This window comes from Mobula birostris, chromosome 7, assembly GCF_030028105.1.
Source record: "Mobula birostris isolate sMobBir1 chromosome 7, sMobBir1.hap1, whole genome shotgun sequence".
In the NCBI taxonomy this organism is placed as follows: Eukaryota; Metazoa; Chordata; class Chondrichthyes; order Myliobatiformes; family Myliobatidae; genus Mobula; species Mobula birostris.
The window spans coordinates 24,699,379-24,719,259 of record NC_092376.1 but is presented as its reverse complement, the minus strand read 5'-3'; the positions used below and the strand labels follow the sequence as shown (position 1 = coordinate 24,719,259).

The 19,881-nt window shown below is 45.1% G+C and overlaps 1 protein-coding gene across 2 annotated transcripts in view; it reads right to left on the bottom strand.

Moving 5' to 3' along the window:
• The window catches only part of atp10a (ATPase phospholipid transporting 10A), a 437,297-nt gene that overhangs the window by 66,196 nt on the left and 351,220 nt on the right, over positions 1-19,881 (bottom strand). For both annotated transcript variants that reach the window (XM_072262735.1, XM_072262733.1), the window contains 3 exons: positions 15,841-16,025; positions 4,859-5,189; positions 1,563-1,639 (listed from right to left, as the gene is read on the bottom strand). In XM_072262735.1, coding sequence (XP_072118836.1) covers positions 1,563-1,639; positions 4,859-5,189; positions 15,841-16,025 — 593 coding nt within the window. The remainder of the gene's footprint in view (positions 1-1,562; positions 1,640-4,858; positions 5,190-15,840; positions 16,026-19,881) is intronic.

Below are 19,881 nucleotides of genomic sequence, written 5' to 3'. Positions count from 1 at the left end.
TACAAGTTCAAGCTTAATGATCATTCAACCATACATAAACATAGCCAAATGAAACAGTGTTCCTCTGAAGCAAAAGTGAAAATCGTATTACCAATACCACAGAGCACACAACATATAGGAGGCAGCACAAATAACACGTATGGTTATGATTTCAGGAAAACATGCAGTCACAAATCAAAAGAATATAGCTCAAGTCTCTGAGAGGCATGATTATAGATTGATGATAAGTTATGCTGGTCCAGCTAGTTCCTCTACTGAGTGAACACTGGAGAGCAGCACTGGAGGGCAGCTTCAAATGAACATTAGAGGCAGCACCGAGCAAACACTGGAGAGCAGCAATAATGGGAAGGGCCAGACCCCAAACCAGTACGGACTCCAGCGCGCCCATAGAGGCCACTGTTCTCTCCCACACAACTCCGCTGTCTCCACAGCTGGGCGACTGCAACAGGTGACCCCACAGTGAGGGCCTAGACCTCACCACAACAGAGGCAACGTAGCTTTCCTGCTGTCGGTCCTTCCAATGAACCAGTGAACTAGATTTGCAGTGTTCTACATTACTGATGTCCAGCAAGGTCTTGTGATCACAATACAAACATCCAAGCCAATCACTCACACCCATTTTTGCACTGTGCACGGTCTCATCACAACTGTACGCAATGTCTACATGACAACACAACAATGGAATGCATTAGTTCCCCCAGATTCTACCACTCATCAGTACACAAAGAGGCAACATACAGTAGCCTATAAACTAGCATACATTTGGGATGCAGGAGGAAACCAGAGCACTTGGAGGGAGCCCACATGGTCACAGGGAGAATGTGCTAACTCCAGACAACCAGCACCTGAGGTCAGCATTGACTCTGAGCTTTTGCTGCTGCATGGAAGTGGCTCTACTAGCTGCGTCACTGTCTAGATGTGGGTCAGATTTTCCCAAGATGTCTCTGTGCTTGGGTAACCTTCTGACCTTCAACGTTCTAGCACCAAGTTGGTGGGTGGTGTCCCAAGCTTCAATTGTGTGGGTCCAATACACTAAAATTCTCTTTTTAACCCTCTACATATTCCTCTCCACATTTACTGGAACTTGCTGTGCATAAATTATCTGTCTTATTTTATATTTTACAATTGTGACTATACTTCAGATGGATTTAACTGGACACAGGGTCTTTTGGCTATCTGCATTAATGTAAACCAATAATGTCAACAACTGCTTTCAAACTCAACACTTTAACATGAAACTTTAGGTCAGCTGTTCAAGTGTCTTTTTATGGTCCCAAACACACTCCTGTGAAGCACCATTTAATGTGTTAAAGACACTTTATAAATGAAAGCTGTTACTTGATTAGAGTATTGAAGTGCTTCTAGCATCTCCAGAGAGGACCCTACTGAGATCATTGCCTTCAGCAGCAGAGAGGAAAAAAATTTCCGTAAGATTCAAGATTAAGACCAGATGATAATGACCCACCCTTCACAACTTCATCAAGAACCGTTTAGGCAGTTTGGCTCCTTTGGAGGCAGACTTACAGAAACAGTGCCATGAATTGATTTGAGAGCATGTTTACCTGCATCCCTTCCTGGCCAGAGATTCCAACTCCAACATCAGCAACCTGGATCATGCTCACATCATTGGCCCCGTCTCCTGCAGGTAATGAATAATAAAGTGAAAACCAGGAATGGACACAATTCATTGTTGATTTTGTCAATCATGTATGTCAATGATTTGGACTACGGTATTAATGGATTTGTGGCTAGATTTGCTGATGATACAAAGATAGGTGGAGGAGCGGGTAGTGTTGAGGAAACAGAAAGCCTGCAGAGGGACTTAGGTAGTTTAGGGAAATGGGCAAAGAAGTGGCAAATGAAATACAATGTTGGAAAGTGTATGGTCATGCAGTTTGGTGGAAGAAATAAACAGGCAGACTATTATTTAGATGGGGAGAGAATTCAAAATGCAGAGATGCAAAGAGACTTGGGAGTTCTTGTGCAAGATACCCTAAAGGTTAACCTCCAGGTTGAGTCGGTTGTGAAGAAGCTGAATGCAATGTTGGCATTCATTTCTGGAGGTGTAGAATATAAGAGCGGAGATGTGATGTTGAGGCTGTATAAGGCACTCGTGAGACCACACTTGGAGTACTGTGTGCAGTTTTGGACTAGAAAGGACATACTGACATTGGAGAGGGTTCAGAGAAAATTCACGAGAATTATTCCAGGAATGAAAGGGTTACCATATGAGGAACTTCTGGCAGCTTTTGGCTGTATTCACTGGAGTTCAGGAGAATGAGGGGGGATCTCATAAAAATATTCTGAATGTTAAAAGGCCTGAATAGATTAGATATGGCAAAGTTATTTCCCATGGTAGGGGATTCTAGGACAAGAGGGCACAACTTCAGGATTGAAGGACGTCCTTTTAGAACTGAGATGTGGAGAAATTACTTTAGTCAGAGGATGGTAAATCTATGGAATTTGTTGCCACGAGCGGCTGTGGAGGCCAAGTCATTGGGTGTATTTAAGGCAGAGATACATAGGGTTCTTGATTAGCCAGGATATCAAAGGGTATGGGGTGAAAGCAGGGGAGTGGGGATGACTGCAAGAATTGGATAAGCTCATGATTGAATGGCAGAGCTGACTCGATGGGCTGAATGGCCTACTTCTGCTCCAATATCTTATGGCATTATGATTTTCTACAAATCTATTAATGCAATAGAATTTCTACTATTGATATCTGAAATATAAATGAAGATGCTCAGCTGGTCAGACAGTGTCTGTGGAGGTGGAAACAGAGTGAGCATTCCAAGTTGATAAACTTCCTTCAGAAAATACTCAAGTTGAGCTGAGTGACAATCCAGAGCAGCAGAAGATGAACAGAGTATCAATTCTGACTTTCACCACATGAAAAACTGACCATCTGACAACCTAAGTGAGTTGTATGGATCTAGCATCAGCTTGTTGAGCTCTTGATGTAATACAAATATTCAGATTTCTCTGATCCCACCGAGGTTGCAGAGATAAGGTAAACTATATAGAGACTTACAGAACGTTAGCATTTAACCCCATGTTTAGTTGGAGTAATTACATTCGGTAATTCTGTTCATAAGGAAGAAATACAAGTTAGTAGGTGATGGGTGAAACCGGGAGAAGGAGGGGTGCAGTAAAGAGCTGGGAAGTTGATTGGTGAAAGAGATAAAGAGCTGGAGAAGGGGGAATCTGATAGGAGAGGACAGAAGGCCATGAAAGAAAGGGAAAGGGGAGGACCACCAGAGGAGGTGATGGTCAGGTAAGGTGATAAGGTGAGAGAGGGAAATGGGAATGGGAAATGGTGAAGGAAAGGATGGGGGTAGGGGCAATTAGAAGTTCGAGAAATTGATGTTCATGCCATCAGGTTGGATGCTACCCATGTGGAATTAAAATGTGTGGTCACTGGGAGATCCTGCTTTTTCTGGCAGATGGAGTGTAGGTGCTCGGCGAAATGGTCTCCCAATCTACATTGGGTCCCACCGCAAGCACTGGATATAGCAGATGACCCCAACAGACAGACAGGAGAAGTGTCACCTCTCCTGGAAAGACTGTTTGGGGCACTGAATGTTTGTGAGTGAGGAGGTGTAGAGCAGGGAGGTGTTCTGCTCACAAGGATAAGTGCCAGGAGGGAGTCACGCCGGGAGAGATCCCTGCAGAAAACAGAAAGTGTGGGATCTCCCAGCGGCCACCGTTTTTATTCCACTTCCCATTTCCGTTCCAACATATCAGTCCATGGCCTCCTCTACTGCTAAGATGAGGCCACACTCAGGTTGGAGGAGCAGCACTTTATACTCCGTCTGGGTAGCCTCCAACCTGATGGCATGAACATCGATTTCTCGAACTTCCAGTAATTGCTCTTCTCCTTCACCATTCCCCATCCCTATTTCCCTCTCTCACCTTACTCTCATCGCCCATGACCTTCCTCTGGTACTCCTTCTACCCCTTCTCTTTCTCCCAGGGCCCAGGGCCTTCTACCCTCTGCTATCAGCTTCCCCCTTCTCCAGCTCTTTTTCTCTTTCACCAATCAACTTCCCAGCTCTTTACCTCTCTCCCTCCTGGTTTCACCTATCACCTACCACCTTGCATTTCTTCCTCCCCTCCCCCCACCTTCTTACTCTGACCTCATCTTTTTTCTCTGGTCCTGATGAAGGGTCTCAGCCTGAAATGTCAACATAATTTTCATAGATGTTGTTCGGCCTGCTGAGCTCCTTCAGCATTTTGTGTGTGTTGCTTGGATTTCCAACCTCTGCAGATTTTCTCTTGCTTGAGATTGAATTCTACAACAGGCCTAGTCCAGCTCAGGACTGTCCTTGTGAGTTAAATCATTTAATTACTCCAACTAAATTACAGAGGCAAGTTAACTTCTTGTAAAGTCTCAAACCTGAGACTAATGGAGCCCCCCTACATGTAGCTATTACAGGAATGCATGAGTAAATAAACTTCGGATATAGATGAGTGAGAATAATCGAAGGGTTGGATCAGTAACTTCCAAGCCAGTAGCATTATCACATGAACTTGACCTTGTTATCGGACTAACATTAAACATATGGAAATAGTACAACAGAAGCTTATTCTGTGATTGTTTTAATACATAAACGAGAAGAATGAGAAGCTGGAATGGGTGATTTGACTCATTGAACCTGCTCCACCATTCAATACGATCATGACTAAATTTTTATTTTGTGTGACTTTGCTGCATCAATAGATGCCCTGATTTACCTAATAAACAAAAATCCATAATTCGATCCAAGAGCATCTGAAATAACACACAGCCGTCAGCAAAAGCTGTTCTGTGACCTCAATGAAATAGTGAGTCTGCAGGCAAAAAGCTAAACGTCCTCACCTATTGCTAAGGTCATTACTTTTAGTTTGTCCCGCACCAGTTTGACGACCATACTTTTCTGCAAAGGAGTGGAGCGGCAACACAGTACGTTGTTGCATCTTTGGGCTAATGCGAGGAACCTGTCCTCCAGTGTTTTCTCCAATGCGAAGGTCAGAGTCCTCCCATCGATGACCATGCTGAAGTTATGTCGCAGTGCAGCCGAGCTTGACGACGTTCCATTTGAAGGCACAGGCTCAACCAAACCATTTGCAATAACACGCGAGCGATTGTTCTGCGGACTCTTTGATTCCACGTAGTTTAAGCACTGCTCCAGCAAAGCCGCACAGCCCTCCTGTTGACAATGGAGTTTAACATAAGAAACAAGCAGGTAACACAGTCCACTCTCCTCTCCTAGCAGATTCCCTCCTTTTCAGCCCTATACATTTTCCACCTATCACGTTCCAGCTTCTCAGTTCATCCCACCTCCCACACCCACTCACCTGGCAACACCTATCACGTCCCAGCTTGTACTCCCTCCCCTCCCCCCACCTTCTTACTCTGGCGACTTCTCCTTTCCTTCCTGGTCATGAAGGGCCTTGGCCCGAAATTTCAATTCTTTATTCCCCTCCATAAATTCTGCCTGACTTGAGTTCCTCCAGCATTCTGTGTGTGTTACTTTGGATTTGCAGAATCTCTTGTGTTTATGATTTGCACACCGGTCACAACCCTGATGTATTCACTCCGTACCTCTGGTTAGTTTCAGCAGTAAATTCAGGATTATTTCAGTTAGTTCTACTATTGAGATTCCATACAGACTTTCTTCATAACTCTAACCCCGATACAGAAAGAAACCAGGATTAAATTGGTTTCCTTTCCCACCTGACTTGTCAAGAAAGTGACCAAACTGTAAAAAAAAATCCCACTGGAAAATGGTAATTGACTTATTATTGTCTTACATGATAATAGTCAGTAAAAAGCAATGTTTGGAATACTATCCAAATTTTAGGACTTTAAGAAGGTGCAGGCTGACCACTCCTCACTGCATATCTACAGCTCCTCCATGGAGAGAGTTACGAGCACCAAGCTGCTGGGAGTGTACATAATGGATGATCTCATCTGGTCCGTCAACAGCACCTCTTTGCTCAAAAAAGCATAGTAATGCCTCCATCTACTGAGGAGATTGAGATGAGTGAGGCTGTTCCACCTTACCCACCATTCTGACTAATTGCTACAGGAGCACCATCTGGTACCGGAATTGCAAGGCATCTGACTACAAGTCTGCAAAGGATTGTGAGGAACACTCAGTGGATCATCTTCCACCCATCAGAGATATTTATCAGGAGCGCTGTGTATGCAGAGTCCTTAGAATAGTCAATGATGCCTCCCATCCGTCCAACAACCTCTTCGACTCCCTACCATCTGACAGGAGTTCTGTAGCATTAGGACAAGAGCTGTTAGGATGGGACACAGCTTCTTCCCCCAGGCTGTGAGACTGAACTCCCTGCCACCAGCCAAGTCTCATCACCTATGAAGTGCTAGTAGCATTATATTGTTTACATTTTAATTTGTAACATAAGTGCACCTTATTACTTGTTAACTTACTTGTGGTAATATCACTTTATAAGTGAGCAATATGTACTGTTTTGCACACCTTGGTCCAGCGGAATGTTGTTTTGTTTGCTGGTATACATGTGTACATTTGAATGACAATAAACTGAGCTGAACTTGATATTAAACACACCATAAGCAATGTTCCTTCTAATTTTTGGTAGTCAGTGTGCGCAAAAATCTTGTGTTGTGCAAACTTTTTTTCCAGTGACAAAAGTATGTGCGCACTGAATGCACACATGGCAGAGTTTATGTAGGTTTACAAAATATTTGACATAAAACTGCACAGAATAACAACAAAATAACATACATATTTTAGTCACTCAGTTATTTTTTTCTCTCTCCTGTCTTTGGCATTTACCCATTCTTTGTAAACTCTATCTAGACTAATAGAACTTCCATCCAATTGACAGCTTTTGATTCTCATTAACATATCCAAATGACATTCACCTAAACAGCTTCTCAGCTTGTTTCTGAGTTGATTCATTAGGCTAAAACCTCGCTCACAGTCCGCACTAGACGCAAGAAAGGTTCCTCCAATGTCCATCAACTGTGCAAGGTGGCAAAACTGTTCATTTTGAAATACAAATGCCACCATTTGAGTAAAGTTTGAAATCAGTTTGGATTTAATTTCTTCTTGCACGGAAAATTTGAAATCATTAAACTGTCTAACTATTGCAGTATTTTCATCTAGAAAATCATGATATTTTAGACATAAGGCATTAACTTGTTCATCGCCAAATGTGAAGTCACAATCTGCATTTGCGGAGAAATCAAAAGCTGATCATTCTTGTACCTCATCCTCATCTGTAAGTATATTGAAGTAGTACGAAAGGGAAAACAATAAACTAAGGCTGAGTATAGTGTTGTAGAAACAAAGAAAGTCAGTGCAGGTAGATAGAGCTCAAGGACAGTGACAAGGTAAACTAAGACAGCAAGAGTTCATCTTTATTGTACAAAAGGTCCATTCAAGAGTCCCATAACAGTGAGAGTGAAGCTGCCCTTGAGTCTTGTGGTACATATTTTTTCAGAACAAAAAGCTCAGGAAAGAGGACCAGGTCTCTGTGACCAATGTGACCAACTTGCGAAAGAAATGTATAATGGGAATTTTTGTACAACGACTGTGCCGGAAACCTGCTTTGTAGGCAACTACAGCTGCTGAGTCTGCATTCTCGGATGTCAACTTGTTGTAAGGATGGACAACAAAGCAGGAAGGAGACCTCTGCACAGAACAGAAGAACTAATATCACACAGCCCCACTCCACCACCATCTAACCAGGCAATCTGACCAATGCAGAGATACACAGCATGGAAGCAGGCCCAGAGCTTCTCTCAACTATTTTCAAACATTCTTCACTAATTCTTCTTGGGTATCCATGCATTTTCATCAATACTTTGAATACAGTCCAAGCCTCAGTCACAAACCTCAATCCACCTACTACAGACTCAAAGCCAAAACCTTGCTGGAGTCTGCAAGAGGATAAATATGATGGTTACATCAGAGACATCAGTGCCTCGACTTTCTCAGAAGTTTGGTTGATTTGGCATGTCACCTAAAGGTTTGACAAACTTCCATAGATGCGTATTGGAGAGTATCCTGACTGGCTGAATCATGGCCTGGTATGGGAACACCAATGCCCACGATTGGAGGGTCTAGAAGAAATAGTGGACACAGCCCAATGCATCAGAGGCAGAGCCCTTTGAGCACATTTACAAGGACTGCTGCAGTAAGAAAGCAGCATCCATTATCAAGGAGCCCCATCATTCAGACCATGCTCTTTTCTTGCTGCTGGTGTTGTGCAAGAAGTGTGGAAGCCTCATGTCCCACACAACCAGGTTCAGAAGCAGGTATTACCCTGCAACCATCAGGCTCCTGAACCGGCGTGGATAATGTCGTGCACCTCAATGCTGAACTGATTACACAACTATACAAGGATTCTAAAACACATTTTTTCAGTATTATTTATTTGCTTTTTAAATAATTTGCACGATTTGCCTTCCTTTGTACGTTGGTTGTTTGTCAGTCTTTGTTATTTATAGTTTTACAAAAATTCTATAGTAGTTCCTTATTTTCCTGTAAATGCCTGCAAGAGAATGAATCTCACGGTAGTAATGCTGACATAAACAGTACTGTACAAATATCTTAGGCACATATATATATATAGCTAGGGTGCTTAAGTCATTTGCACAGTACTCTATTTGTTAATGTGGAGCGGAGAGTACTTTGTAAATCCAGCAGGAGTAAAGGATGTTGGGAATGGCGAGGGTGGAGTGTCACAGGTGAGGTGTGGGACAGATGGCAGAGAAGGAGTGCCAGGGGCAGGGGTTGGCGTGGGTGCAGACTCACCCAGCCCTGACACACTGGGCAAGCTCTTCTGATTCCAAACAATTGGTGTTTTGGTTCATTACAGGATGTCTCCCTGGTGCTTCCCCACTCATTTCCCTCTCCATTCCCCTTTTCCCAACCATGATTCCCCTCTCCCTGCCCCCTTCCCACTCCCAGTCCACAATAGAGACCCATATCAGAATCAGGTTTATCATCACTCACTTATGTTATGAAATTTGCTTTTTCTTTGTGGCGGCAGTACAGTGCAGCACATAAAGTTACTGCAGTACTGTGCAAAAGCCTTGGGCACCCTATCTATATATATGTGCCGAAGACTTTTGCACAGTACTGTAGTACTTTGATAATAAATTTACTTTAAGTTCGACTTTGAAAGAAACCACCGTCAACCAGCTGTTCCCCTCTCCTCCACCCTGAAACCTACAAACACTCCCAATGAATTTTCCAACATGCAGGTCACAAATCTGCATCTGCGGTTTCAAAATATCCTTCCTTGTTTGTTTGTTCTCTGAAAATGATTGGAGCATGTCATCCCTTCACTCATTTGGTGAAGGATGTTTCATAAGACAGCTAACAACAGACAAATGTCTTTGGACATCCAAGGCCACTGGTAGTCCAGAGCCAGTGATGCTGCTGTCTCATCACAGATCCTCATAAACTCAAAGACACTGGGCAGCAGAGAAGAGCCCATAAGAGGAGACAGAAGGCACTGCAGACGCTGGAATCTGGAGCAAAAAAAAACAAACTGCAGTGTTCAGCGTTTGTGGAGGTGGAGATAATCGATCTTTCAGGTTGAGACCTTGCAGAACCTATGGACTCACTTTCAAGGATTCTACAACTCATGCTCTCAATATTATTTATGTTTGTATGTATGGATGCATATGTATTTTATTAATTGATTCTATTGTATTTTTTATTCTACTGTGAATACCTGCAAAAAAAAATCTCAACGTAGTACATGGTGACATAGTTGTACTTCCAAAATAAATTTACTTTGAACATTGAAGGAATCCTGAAATGGATAGAACTACATAAAATGCATATGCTGCTCCTTGTGTCATGGTCCGGATTGGGGTGCCTTTAAATTTACCCTGTTTATGTTATGATCCGGACCGTTGATTCTCTGTTTTCCCGTGTCCCTCGATTTTGGTGATTAGAGGCAATTAACGCTCGGCTGAACCGGTAGCTTATAGTCTCCGGCTTTCAGCCGTTCAGCGCGGGAGCGTCTGCAAAGTCATCAAAGTTACGGTGTGCCGATGTCATCTGGCCGGAGCAAGCCTAGTCTTTGCCGAAGCGAGTGCTGGTAATTTGCCCTTCCTCACTGGAGCAACCCTGTCCAGTTACCTCGCCAAAGCGAGCCTGTAAAGTTTCCTCACCGAGGTGGGTCTGTCAGTTAACCCACCGGAGGGAATCAAGAACCGCTGTCTACTGTTCCCAGGCCGAGTCGAGAGCTCGCCATGACCCGGAGGCTCCAAGTCAAGTCCTGGCCCTGGCGGCATTCAAGCACCAAGTCGCGTCCTGGCCCTGGCGGCTTCCCAGTTCTGAGTCAAGTCCTGGCCCTGGAGGACTGTGATTCCTGTCCTACCCCCTTGTCTGAATCCCTTCTCTTCCCCTCTACCTCTAGCCCTCGTCTGCAGCCCCTGCCTGCACTTCGGTCTAGTTCCATCGCTGGAGCTAGATAGGTACTGGCTGGTGTTCATTCGTGTTGGTCTTGTCTTGTCTTGTCTTGTCCTCGCCTCCGTGGGTTAAGTCAGGCCGTCTTACCATTGCCCTGCGGGGAGTCATGTCTTCTCTTGTCTGGTCCTTGCCTCCGTGGGGGTAAGTCTGGCCGTCTTACCGTTGCCCTGCGGGGAGTCATGTCTTGTCCTGTCCTCGCCTCCGTGGGGTAAGTCAGGCTGTCTTGCCGTTGCCCCGCGGGGGGTCATGAGTCCCAGCCCTATGTCCTGTACCCAAGGAGGGGTCCCAGCTCTCTGTTCTGTGTGTGAGTCCCGGCCCTATGTCCTGTACCCAAGGAGGGGTCCTGACTCTGTGTTCTGTTTATGTGTCTATAGTTCCATGTACCTGCTCTACCGAGACCAAGGCTCTGTTTTTCCATGTTCTTCCTCTCCCTAGCCCATGTCATGTCCATGCCTGGTTCTGGGGTCCGAGCCTGAGGCAAGACCCAGGCACTGGGTCCTTGCCCAGTCGCGGGCTCGGAGTCCATACCCTAGCCTCTTCATGTCTCCTCTAGTTCTGGGAGCTGATTCCGAGTCGTAGCTCAGACCCTTGGTCCCAGCCTAGTCACAGTCCTCAGTCCTTGTCCAGTTCGCTACTCCTGCTCCTGCCTAGCTCTCCTGATATCGAACAATAAACTAATTTTAATTAACCTCACAAGATGAGTCTTGCATTTGGGTCCACCCTTGCTCCCTATGCCCCCACCATTGTGACACCTTGGTTCAATCAGGTAGCATATGTCCTGGTGTCAATAGATATTTGCAGGGTAGAGCAGGAGAATGGAGACTCAGTGGTACAGCAGTAAGCACTAGGGACCTCGGTTTGATCCTGACCCTGGGTGCTGACTGCAGAGTTCCCCCTCATATTCTTGCCTGGTGCTTCAGTTTCCCCCCCTATCCCTAAGAAGGGCTGTAAAGTAAAATGGTGGCTTTCAGTATGCAGGCAAGAGAATCAACAGGGAGTTTTTGGGCACGAGAGAGAATAATTTGCGGCGGGGGAAGGGCATAAGGAGTGGGAATGGGACCGAAGTAATTTCTCTGCTGGAACATTGGGTGTAGGATTTATAAATAGAGATCAGAAAACTGGTATCAGAATGAACTGGACTGTTCACAGGGTTTGGATGAAGGGTCTTGGCCCGAAACGTTGGCTGTTTATCCATTTCCATAGATACTGCTTGACTTGCTGAGTTCCTCCAGCATTTTGTGTGTGTTCCTTTGGATTTCCAGCATCTGCAGGATCTTTTGTGTTTATGAGTCACCAACACTGCCCAGGTGCATGCTCTCCTTGCCTCCTCTGGTGCACATACAATCCTAAAGTTAAACCGATGGCCTAGCAATTCCGGTAACAACTGGTATTTTCTCCTCTTCTCCCTTCTTTCTTTTTCCATTCCCCATTCCGGTTACCCTCTTACCCTTTGTCTTCTCCTCACCTGCCCGTTACCTCCCCTAGTGCCCTTCCTCGTTCCCTTTCTTTCATGGTCCACCCTGCTTTCTTATCGGATTCCTTCTCCTTCAGTCCTTTACCTCTTCTACATATCCCCCCCCAGTTTCTTACTTCATCCCCCCTCCCCACCCACCTGACTTCTCCCTCATCCAGTTTCACCTATCACCTGCCACAATGTACTCCTTCCTCTACCCCCCACCTTATCCTGACTTCTTCCCCCTTTCTTTCCAGTCCTGATGAAGGGTCTCTGCCCGAAACATCGACTGGGGGTTTATTCCTTTCCACAGATACTGCCTGAGCTGATGTGTTACTCTGGATTTCCAACATCTGCAGAATCTCTTGTGTTCATGGTTCACAAATACCGTACAGGAATTTACTATCCTGATGTCCTAGCAATTCAGGTCAAGGGAAATTCCAGTAACATCTGGTATCTTCTCCCCCTCTCCTTCTTCTTTTACCATTTCCCCATTCTGGCTACTCTCTTACCCTTTCTCTTCCCTTCATCTGTTCATCACCTCCCCCGGAGCCCCTCCTCCTTCTCTTCTTCCATGGTCCATTCTCCTCTCCTATCAGATTCTTTCTTCCTCAGCCCTTTAATTCTTTCACCTATCCCCTCGCAGTTTCTTACTTCATTCCCCCCTTCCCTCTCACCTGGCTTTACCTATCACCTACCAGCTTTTACACCTTCCCCCACCCCTTCCTTTCCAGTCCCGAAGAAGGGTTTCGGCTCGAAACGTTGACTCATTGATCAGCTCGAAGCATTTCACTCTATAAATGCTACCTGACCTGCTGAGTTTCTCCAGCATTTTGCATGTGTTGCTCAAGGTTTGCAGCATCTTTTGTATTTATCAAGGACAATCGGGGATGTGTTAAAAATTCTGCAATACCCAGCAGTGCCAAAATTCCATCAAAAAGTACTTTTCCATACCCAAGTTGATCTATTTCACCGTCTTCAGAAAGAAGATAATTAGCTCTCGACACTATTGCAGTCTTGAGGCAAACAACAGCCAATTCTCTCTCCTTCGTTTCTGTTCCTTTGTATAATAATAGAGCAACACAGCATGGATACAGGCCCTTCAGCCTGAGGAGTCCAGGTCAACCATAGTGCCCACCATGCTAGTCCAATTTCTTGTATTCGGCCCACATACCACTAAGCCATGCCCCATCCATCAACCTCTCCAAGTGCTTCTTAACTGATACTATTCTATCTGCCTCAACCACTTTCTCTGGCAGCTCATTCCGTATACTCACCAACCTTTTCGTGAACAGGTTGCCCCTCAGGTCCCATTTAAATCTTTCCCTCTCACCCTAAGCCTACACCTGCTAGTTTTGGACTTCCCTACTCTGAGGAAAAGGTGTTTTTTTTTTGTCTGCTTGATATATGCCTCCCAAAATTTTAAATATTTCTGGAAGATCACCCCAATTTCCCCCATGTTCCAGGGAATAGAGACTTAGCCTGGCCAATCTCTCCTGGTAACTCAGGCCCTCTAGTCTTGGCCACATGTTCATAAATCTTGTCTTGTATCTAATAGTTATTCGCTAAATGTTCTGATGTATATGCCAAAGGTGAAAAAATTAAAACTGGTTAAAGCATTCCACTGTGCCTTTGTGGGAGTTTATGGATTAGCATCAGCTCCTTGGAATAACACTCAGTGGATTTATCTGCACACTGTTAAGTTCAGCAGCGCAGTGCTTTGAAAGAGCTGCCATGCAACAGCACACACAGCTGACATCTGCTCAAACTAACAGATGCTCCCCAATTATTCTTGCTTCATCTGCATTTGCAAACTGCCTCAGTGTGAGTTAGCTTTTGGGCTAAGTGAAACCATTCGATTCTTCACTTGCAATACTGGCTCTCCCATGAATTTTAAAACTGAAAGTTATGTTAAGTGCATCACGAATAATCTGCCCGGTTTTCGATTTACACAAAAGCTGGAAAGGTAAATTAATACAGAAGGATACTCTCAATCTGCTTCTTTCTGCATTCATGCTGTTTGACTTGCTGCATAGTTCTAAAATTTACTGGTTTTAATTCTACCTTCACAGCTGGCTCAATGTGAATATATTTTTCCTACTTGTCGTGAAAATGCTATTATTGCTCTTAAAAGAGATACTGAAATAGAAACCTTAAGGTGCTAAACTATGTAGACAAGAAAATCAAACCTGACCAGCGACACATTTTCAGTCACTTTTGTTTGAGGAATATTGTTTTATTTTCAAGTACTAGTTTTCAATCGAGAGATAAATATGGTCATACTGTCAGGTGGGAACCTGAGGTTAGAATCAAACGGGAGAATAAATAAGTTGGAGATTGAAGGTGGGGATGTGCAGAGGGGGCAATTACATTAGCTTTATTTGTCACATCTACATTAAAACATCAAAGCATACGGTGGAATACATCATTTTGCATTAACGACCAACACAATCTGAGGAAGTGCCGAGGGCAGCTCGCAGTGTCGCCATACTTCTGGCGCCAACACAGCTTGTCTACAACTTACTAACCCTATCTTTTGGAATGTGGGAGGAAACACCTGTCTCTCTCTCTCTCTGGCTATCCATCCCGTAGGATGATGATGGTTCCTTCCAGTCAGTTAGTGGGGTTTGATATGTGCGTAATACCCCACTCCTCAGAAAGGAACAGCGTGTGCATGAGTGGATTTTAGGTGAGTAGGAGGTTGCACAGGTCCAGACCCACCCTCTCGACATCCCCTCCCGGATCCGGCGGCATGGTGGGGTCCAAGACGGCTGGGGGAAGTTCTGTTGCAGGGAATGGCCAGACCAAGCTTCGATGCGAGGGATGCCCTTTCCGCGCTTCACGGCACGTGTTTGCTAGATGGCCGTTGACCCTGCGAGAGGGTTCATCCGCCCTTTGACAGGTTTGTTTTTTGTCCTGCAGGGTGTCTAGCCACCCTCCTCACCAGGCAAGCCTGGTGGGGGAGCCGGTTTAGTCGCCGACCACCCGACCATGCGACAGGTAGTACTGGGTTACATGGTACCAGTGGCACTCAGACGAGTGACTTGTCAGGAAACCCCTTGTAGTCAGGGGGAGAAGATACAAGTTCCTGTGGGAACTGAACACCTAACCTTCCAATTGTTGGTGCTATATAGCATTAGGTTTACTGCTATGCTACCGTGCTGCCCACCAGTTAGGATATCAAAAAGAAAAGGAAAGGGCAATGTCAGGAGTGATAAGAACTAATGTAAAATGCTAAGGATTCTGGATAGAATGGACAGTGGAAGGCACTTTGGAGGAAGACTCAAGGTTGCAGTATCAAATAAACATGAAATGAATAAGAGCAATATAAGGAAAACATTTCCTGCAGTGCGTGGTTAGAATCGTGGTTAGAACTGTGTTATGAAGGTAGGCTTCGTTATTCCCTTCAAAATGAATTTAAATAAATACGTAGTGGGCAGAAATTCCCAAATTTGCAAGGCATAAGTGTTGGAGCTGCAGCTGGTAGGAGCAACACCGGGGATGATGGGCTGAATGGCCTAATTGCAGCAAGGTTCCGTAGTGGTTAGCACGAACACTTTACAGCGGCAGCGGTCGCTGCCTGAGGTTCGATTCCGGCAGCTGTCTCTATGGAGTTTGTACGTTCTCCCAGAAACCGCACGGGGTTCCTCTGGGGGCTCTGGTTTTCTCTCACATTCCAAGGACGTATGGGTTAGGGTTAGTAAGTTGTGGGCATGCAGTTGCTGGTGCCAGAAACCTGGCAACACCTGTTGGCTGCCCCAGCACAATCCTAGCTGATTTGATTTGACGCAAGTGACAGACTTCACTGCATGTTTTGACCTACACAAGACAAATAAAGTGAACCTAATCTAACCTGACCTTCTATAATTCTATTTTAGTAAAAGTAACAATGGGTCGGAAGTGGAAATTTTGCACGCTCACCTGAGATTCAGCATTCATGGTGAGGAGCTCTTCATCTTGACCAAGGAGTTTGCAAGAGTACGCAATATTGATCGCAGTTTCCTGTTTGTCTCCAGTCAGCACCCATATTTGCAAGGCAGCTTTTCGCAGATTCGCTATCGTTTCCGGAACGCCCTCCTGCAAGCGGTCCTCGATGCCTGTGGCCCCTGAGTAGACAAGACATGACACGGGAGTGAAATGACTTCCAGTATAAGAGAAGCACAAAAGGACTCATTCCATTCTGTGAAAAGAGGGAACTAAGAGACAAGAGTAGACCAGGTATCCCATCAAAGCTGTCCACTGCAGCGATGTATCTCAGAGGTATTCTATCTATTAAGTGACTGCGTGTATCACTTCGCACTATTTACAGATGAGCCTGAACTGTATCGAATTCACTGCGAGATGGTGGCAAGAGCACCTGCAAACAATTGACCAGCACTGAGCAGGACAGACATTTAATAACTTTCCGTTTATCTCACATGTTCCCTTCCTCTGAGGCTCCCATCTCTAGGGAGGAGTGATGAAGCGTATTGAATCAATTATAAAAATGTGGCAAGTGCACATGCAGCCAATTGATCTCACAGTGGATCGACTGGGCCTCCCGTGCACGGGAGACACTCTCTTTTGGGCGTGGGCTTTTGAGTGCGCATGTACTTCTGTCTCACCAAGCCTGGTTCACAGTTCTCACACTGCAAGTCGCCCAGGGTGTGCACTTTAACACGACTCAATAAAAGCGTTTCAACCTACTGCCCCATTTTCGTTCTTGCTCCGCAAATATGTAATAGGACTAGTGAAGGATACTTTGGAAAGGTTTTCGGAGGGCCCAGTTCATAGCTCCCGCACTATGAGTTGCACTGTGTGTACCGTTACTAACGTGACTCAGTAAAAAGTTTAATACTGCTGCTCCATTGTTGTTCTTATAGAACATAGAATAGCACAGCACAGTATAGGCCCTTCGGCCCACAATGTTGTGCCGACCCTTAAAGCCTGCCTCCCATATAACCCCCCATCTGAAATTCCTCCATATACCTGTCTAGTAGTCTCTTAAATTTCACGAGTGTATCTGCCTCCAACACTGACTCAGGCAGTGCATTCCACGCACCAACCACTTTCTGAGTAAAAAACCTTCCTCTAATATCCCCCTTGAACTTCCCACCCCTTACCTTAAAGCCATGTCCTCTTGTATTGAGCAGTGGTGCCCTGGGGAAGGGGCGCTGGCTGTTCACTCTATCTATTCCTCTTAATATCTTGTATACCTCTATCACGTCTCCTCTCAACCTCCTTCTCTCCAAAGAGTAAAGCCCTAGCTCCCTTAATCTCTGATCATAATGCATACTCTCCAAACCAGGCAACATCCTGCTAAATCTCCTCTGTACCCTTTCCAATGCTTCCACATCCTTCCTATAGTGAGGCGGCCAGAACTGGACACAGTACTCCAAGTGTGGCCTAACCAGAGTTTTATAGAGCTGCATCATTACCTCATGACTCTTAAGCTCTATCCCTCGACTTATGAAAGCTAAAACCCCATAAGCTTTCTTAACTACCCTATCTACCTGTGAGACAACTATCAGGGATCTGTGGACATGTACCCCCAGATCCCTCTGCTCCTCCACACTACCAAGTATCCTGCCATTTACTTTGTACTCTGCCTTGGAGTTTGTCCTTCCAAAGTGTACCACCTCACACTTCTCCGGGTTGAACTCCATCTGCCACCTCTCAGCCCACTTCTGCATCCTATCAATGTCTCTCTGCAATCTTCAACAATCCTCTACACTATCCACAACACCACCAATCTTTGTGTCATCTGCAAACTTGCCAACCCACCCTTCTATCCTCACATCCAGGTCGTTAATAAAAATCACGAAAAGCAGTGGTCCCAGAATCGATCCTTGTGGGACACCACTAGTCACAACCCTCCCATCCGAATGTACTCCCTCCACCACGACCCTCTGCTTTCTGCAGGCAAGCCAATTCTGAATCCACCTGGCCAAACTTCCCTGGTTCCCATGCCTTCTGACTTTCTGAATAAGCCTACCGTGTGGAACCTTGTCAAATGCCTTACTAAAATTCATATAGATCACATCCACTGCACTACCCTCATCTATATGCCTGGTCACCTCCTCAAAGAACTCTATCAGGCTTGTTAGACACGATCTGCCCTTCACAAAGCCACTCTGCCTGTCCCCTGATCAGACCATGATTCTCTAAATGCCCACAGATCCTATCTCTAAGAATCTTTTCCAACAGCTTTCCCACCACAGACGTAAGGCTCACTGGTCTATAATTACCTGGACTATTCCTACTACCTTTTTTGAACAAGGGGACAACATTCGCCTCCCTCCAATCCTCCGGTACCATTCCCGTGGACAACGAGGACATAAAGATCCTAGCCAGAGTCTCAGGAATCTCTTCCCTCGCCTCATGGAGCAGCCTGGGGAATATTCTGTCAGGCCCCGAGGACTTATCCATCTTAATGTATTTTAACAACTCCAACATCTTCTCTCCTTTAATATCAACATGCCCCAGAACATCTACCTCACTCATATTGTCCTCACCATCATCAAGTTCCCTCTCATTGGTAAATACCGAAGAGAAGTATTCATTGAGGACCTCGCTCACATCCACAGCCTCCAGGCACATCTTCCCACCTTTATCTCTAATCAGTCCTACCTTCACTCCTGTCATCCTTTTGTTCTTCACATGATTGAAGAATGCCTTGGGGTTTTCCTTTACCCTACTCACCAAGGCCTTCTCATGCCCCCTTCTTAAGCTCCTTTCTTGCTACCCTATATCCCTCAATAGACCCATCTAATCCTTGCTTCCTAAACCTCATGTATGCTGCCTTCTTCCACCTAACTAGGTTTTCTACCTCACTTTCACCCATGGTTCCTTCACCATATCATTCTTTATCTTCCTCATCAGGACAAATTTATCCCTAACACCCTGCAAGAGATCTCTAAACATCGATCACATGTTCGTAGTACATTTCTCTGCAAAAACATCATCCCAATTCACACCCGCAAGTTCTAGCCTTATAGCCTCATAATTTGCCCTTCCCCAATTAAAAATTTTCCTGCCCTCTCTGATTCTATCCTTTTCCATGATAATGCTAAAGGCCAGGGAGCGGTGGTCACTGTCCCCCAGATGCTCATCCACTGAGAGCTCTGTGACCTGACCTGGTTCGTTACATAATACTGGCTCTAGTATGGCATTCCCCCAGTTGGTCTGACAACATACTGCGACAGGAATCTGCCCTGGACACACTTAACAAACGCTGCCCTGTCTAAACCATTGGAACTAATCAGGTGCCAATCAATATTAGGGAAGTTAAAGTCACCCATGATAACAACCCTGTTATTTTTGCACCTCTCCAAAATCTGCCTCCCAATCTGCTCCTCGGTATCTCTTCTTGCTCCGCATGTTATGTTTTGTACTCCAAAATATAAAACTAATTGAAAAAAAAACTGGGAGAGTGTATGCCTTAGTTTCATTTTTACACTAAGCGAGGGCACACACATATATGACATGGGGACGTAATGACGCATGCCATTCACGTACTTTTGCATATAACCCGTAATGAGTTAGGTCCACAACAAAGAATGTTTAATCAAACAACATATTTACAATATTACTTAAATATTACTGGAATATTAAATACATAACACTCCTCCCAGCCTAGCTATAAACTCCAACTCAATATAGAATGCAAGAATGCATTACAACTCAATATGTAGCATATTGCTTTCGTGGAATAACATTTTTCCTGACATGGGAGGTTAGGTCACTCTGCTTGGCAGGTGAGACTTGTGGCTGTGAAACAATCTCAGATTCTGGGGTCTCCCCCATGGTGGTTGTAGGTGTCGACTCTGGGTCTGCCGCAAGTGGTTCTCACAGCTCTGGACACTTTAATTCTGGATGTCTTGCATCCTGAGCAGTGCATGGCAAGCTGCTCGATTCGATGATCTATCCCAGGCCACCAGACAAAGCTTCAAGCCAACACTTTCATGTCATGCCTAGATGACT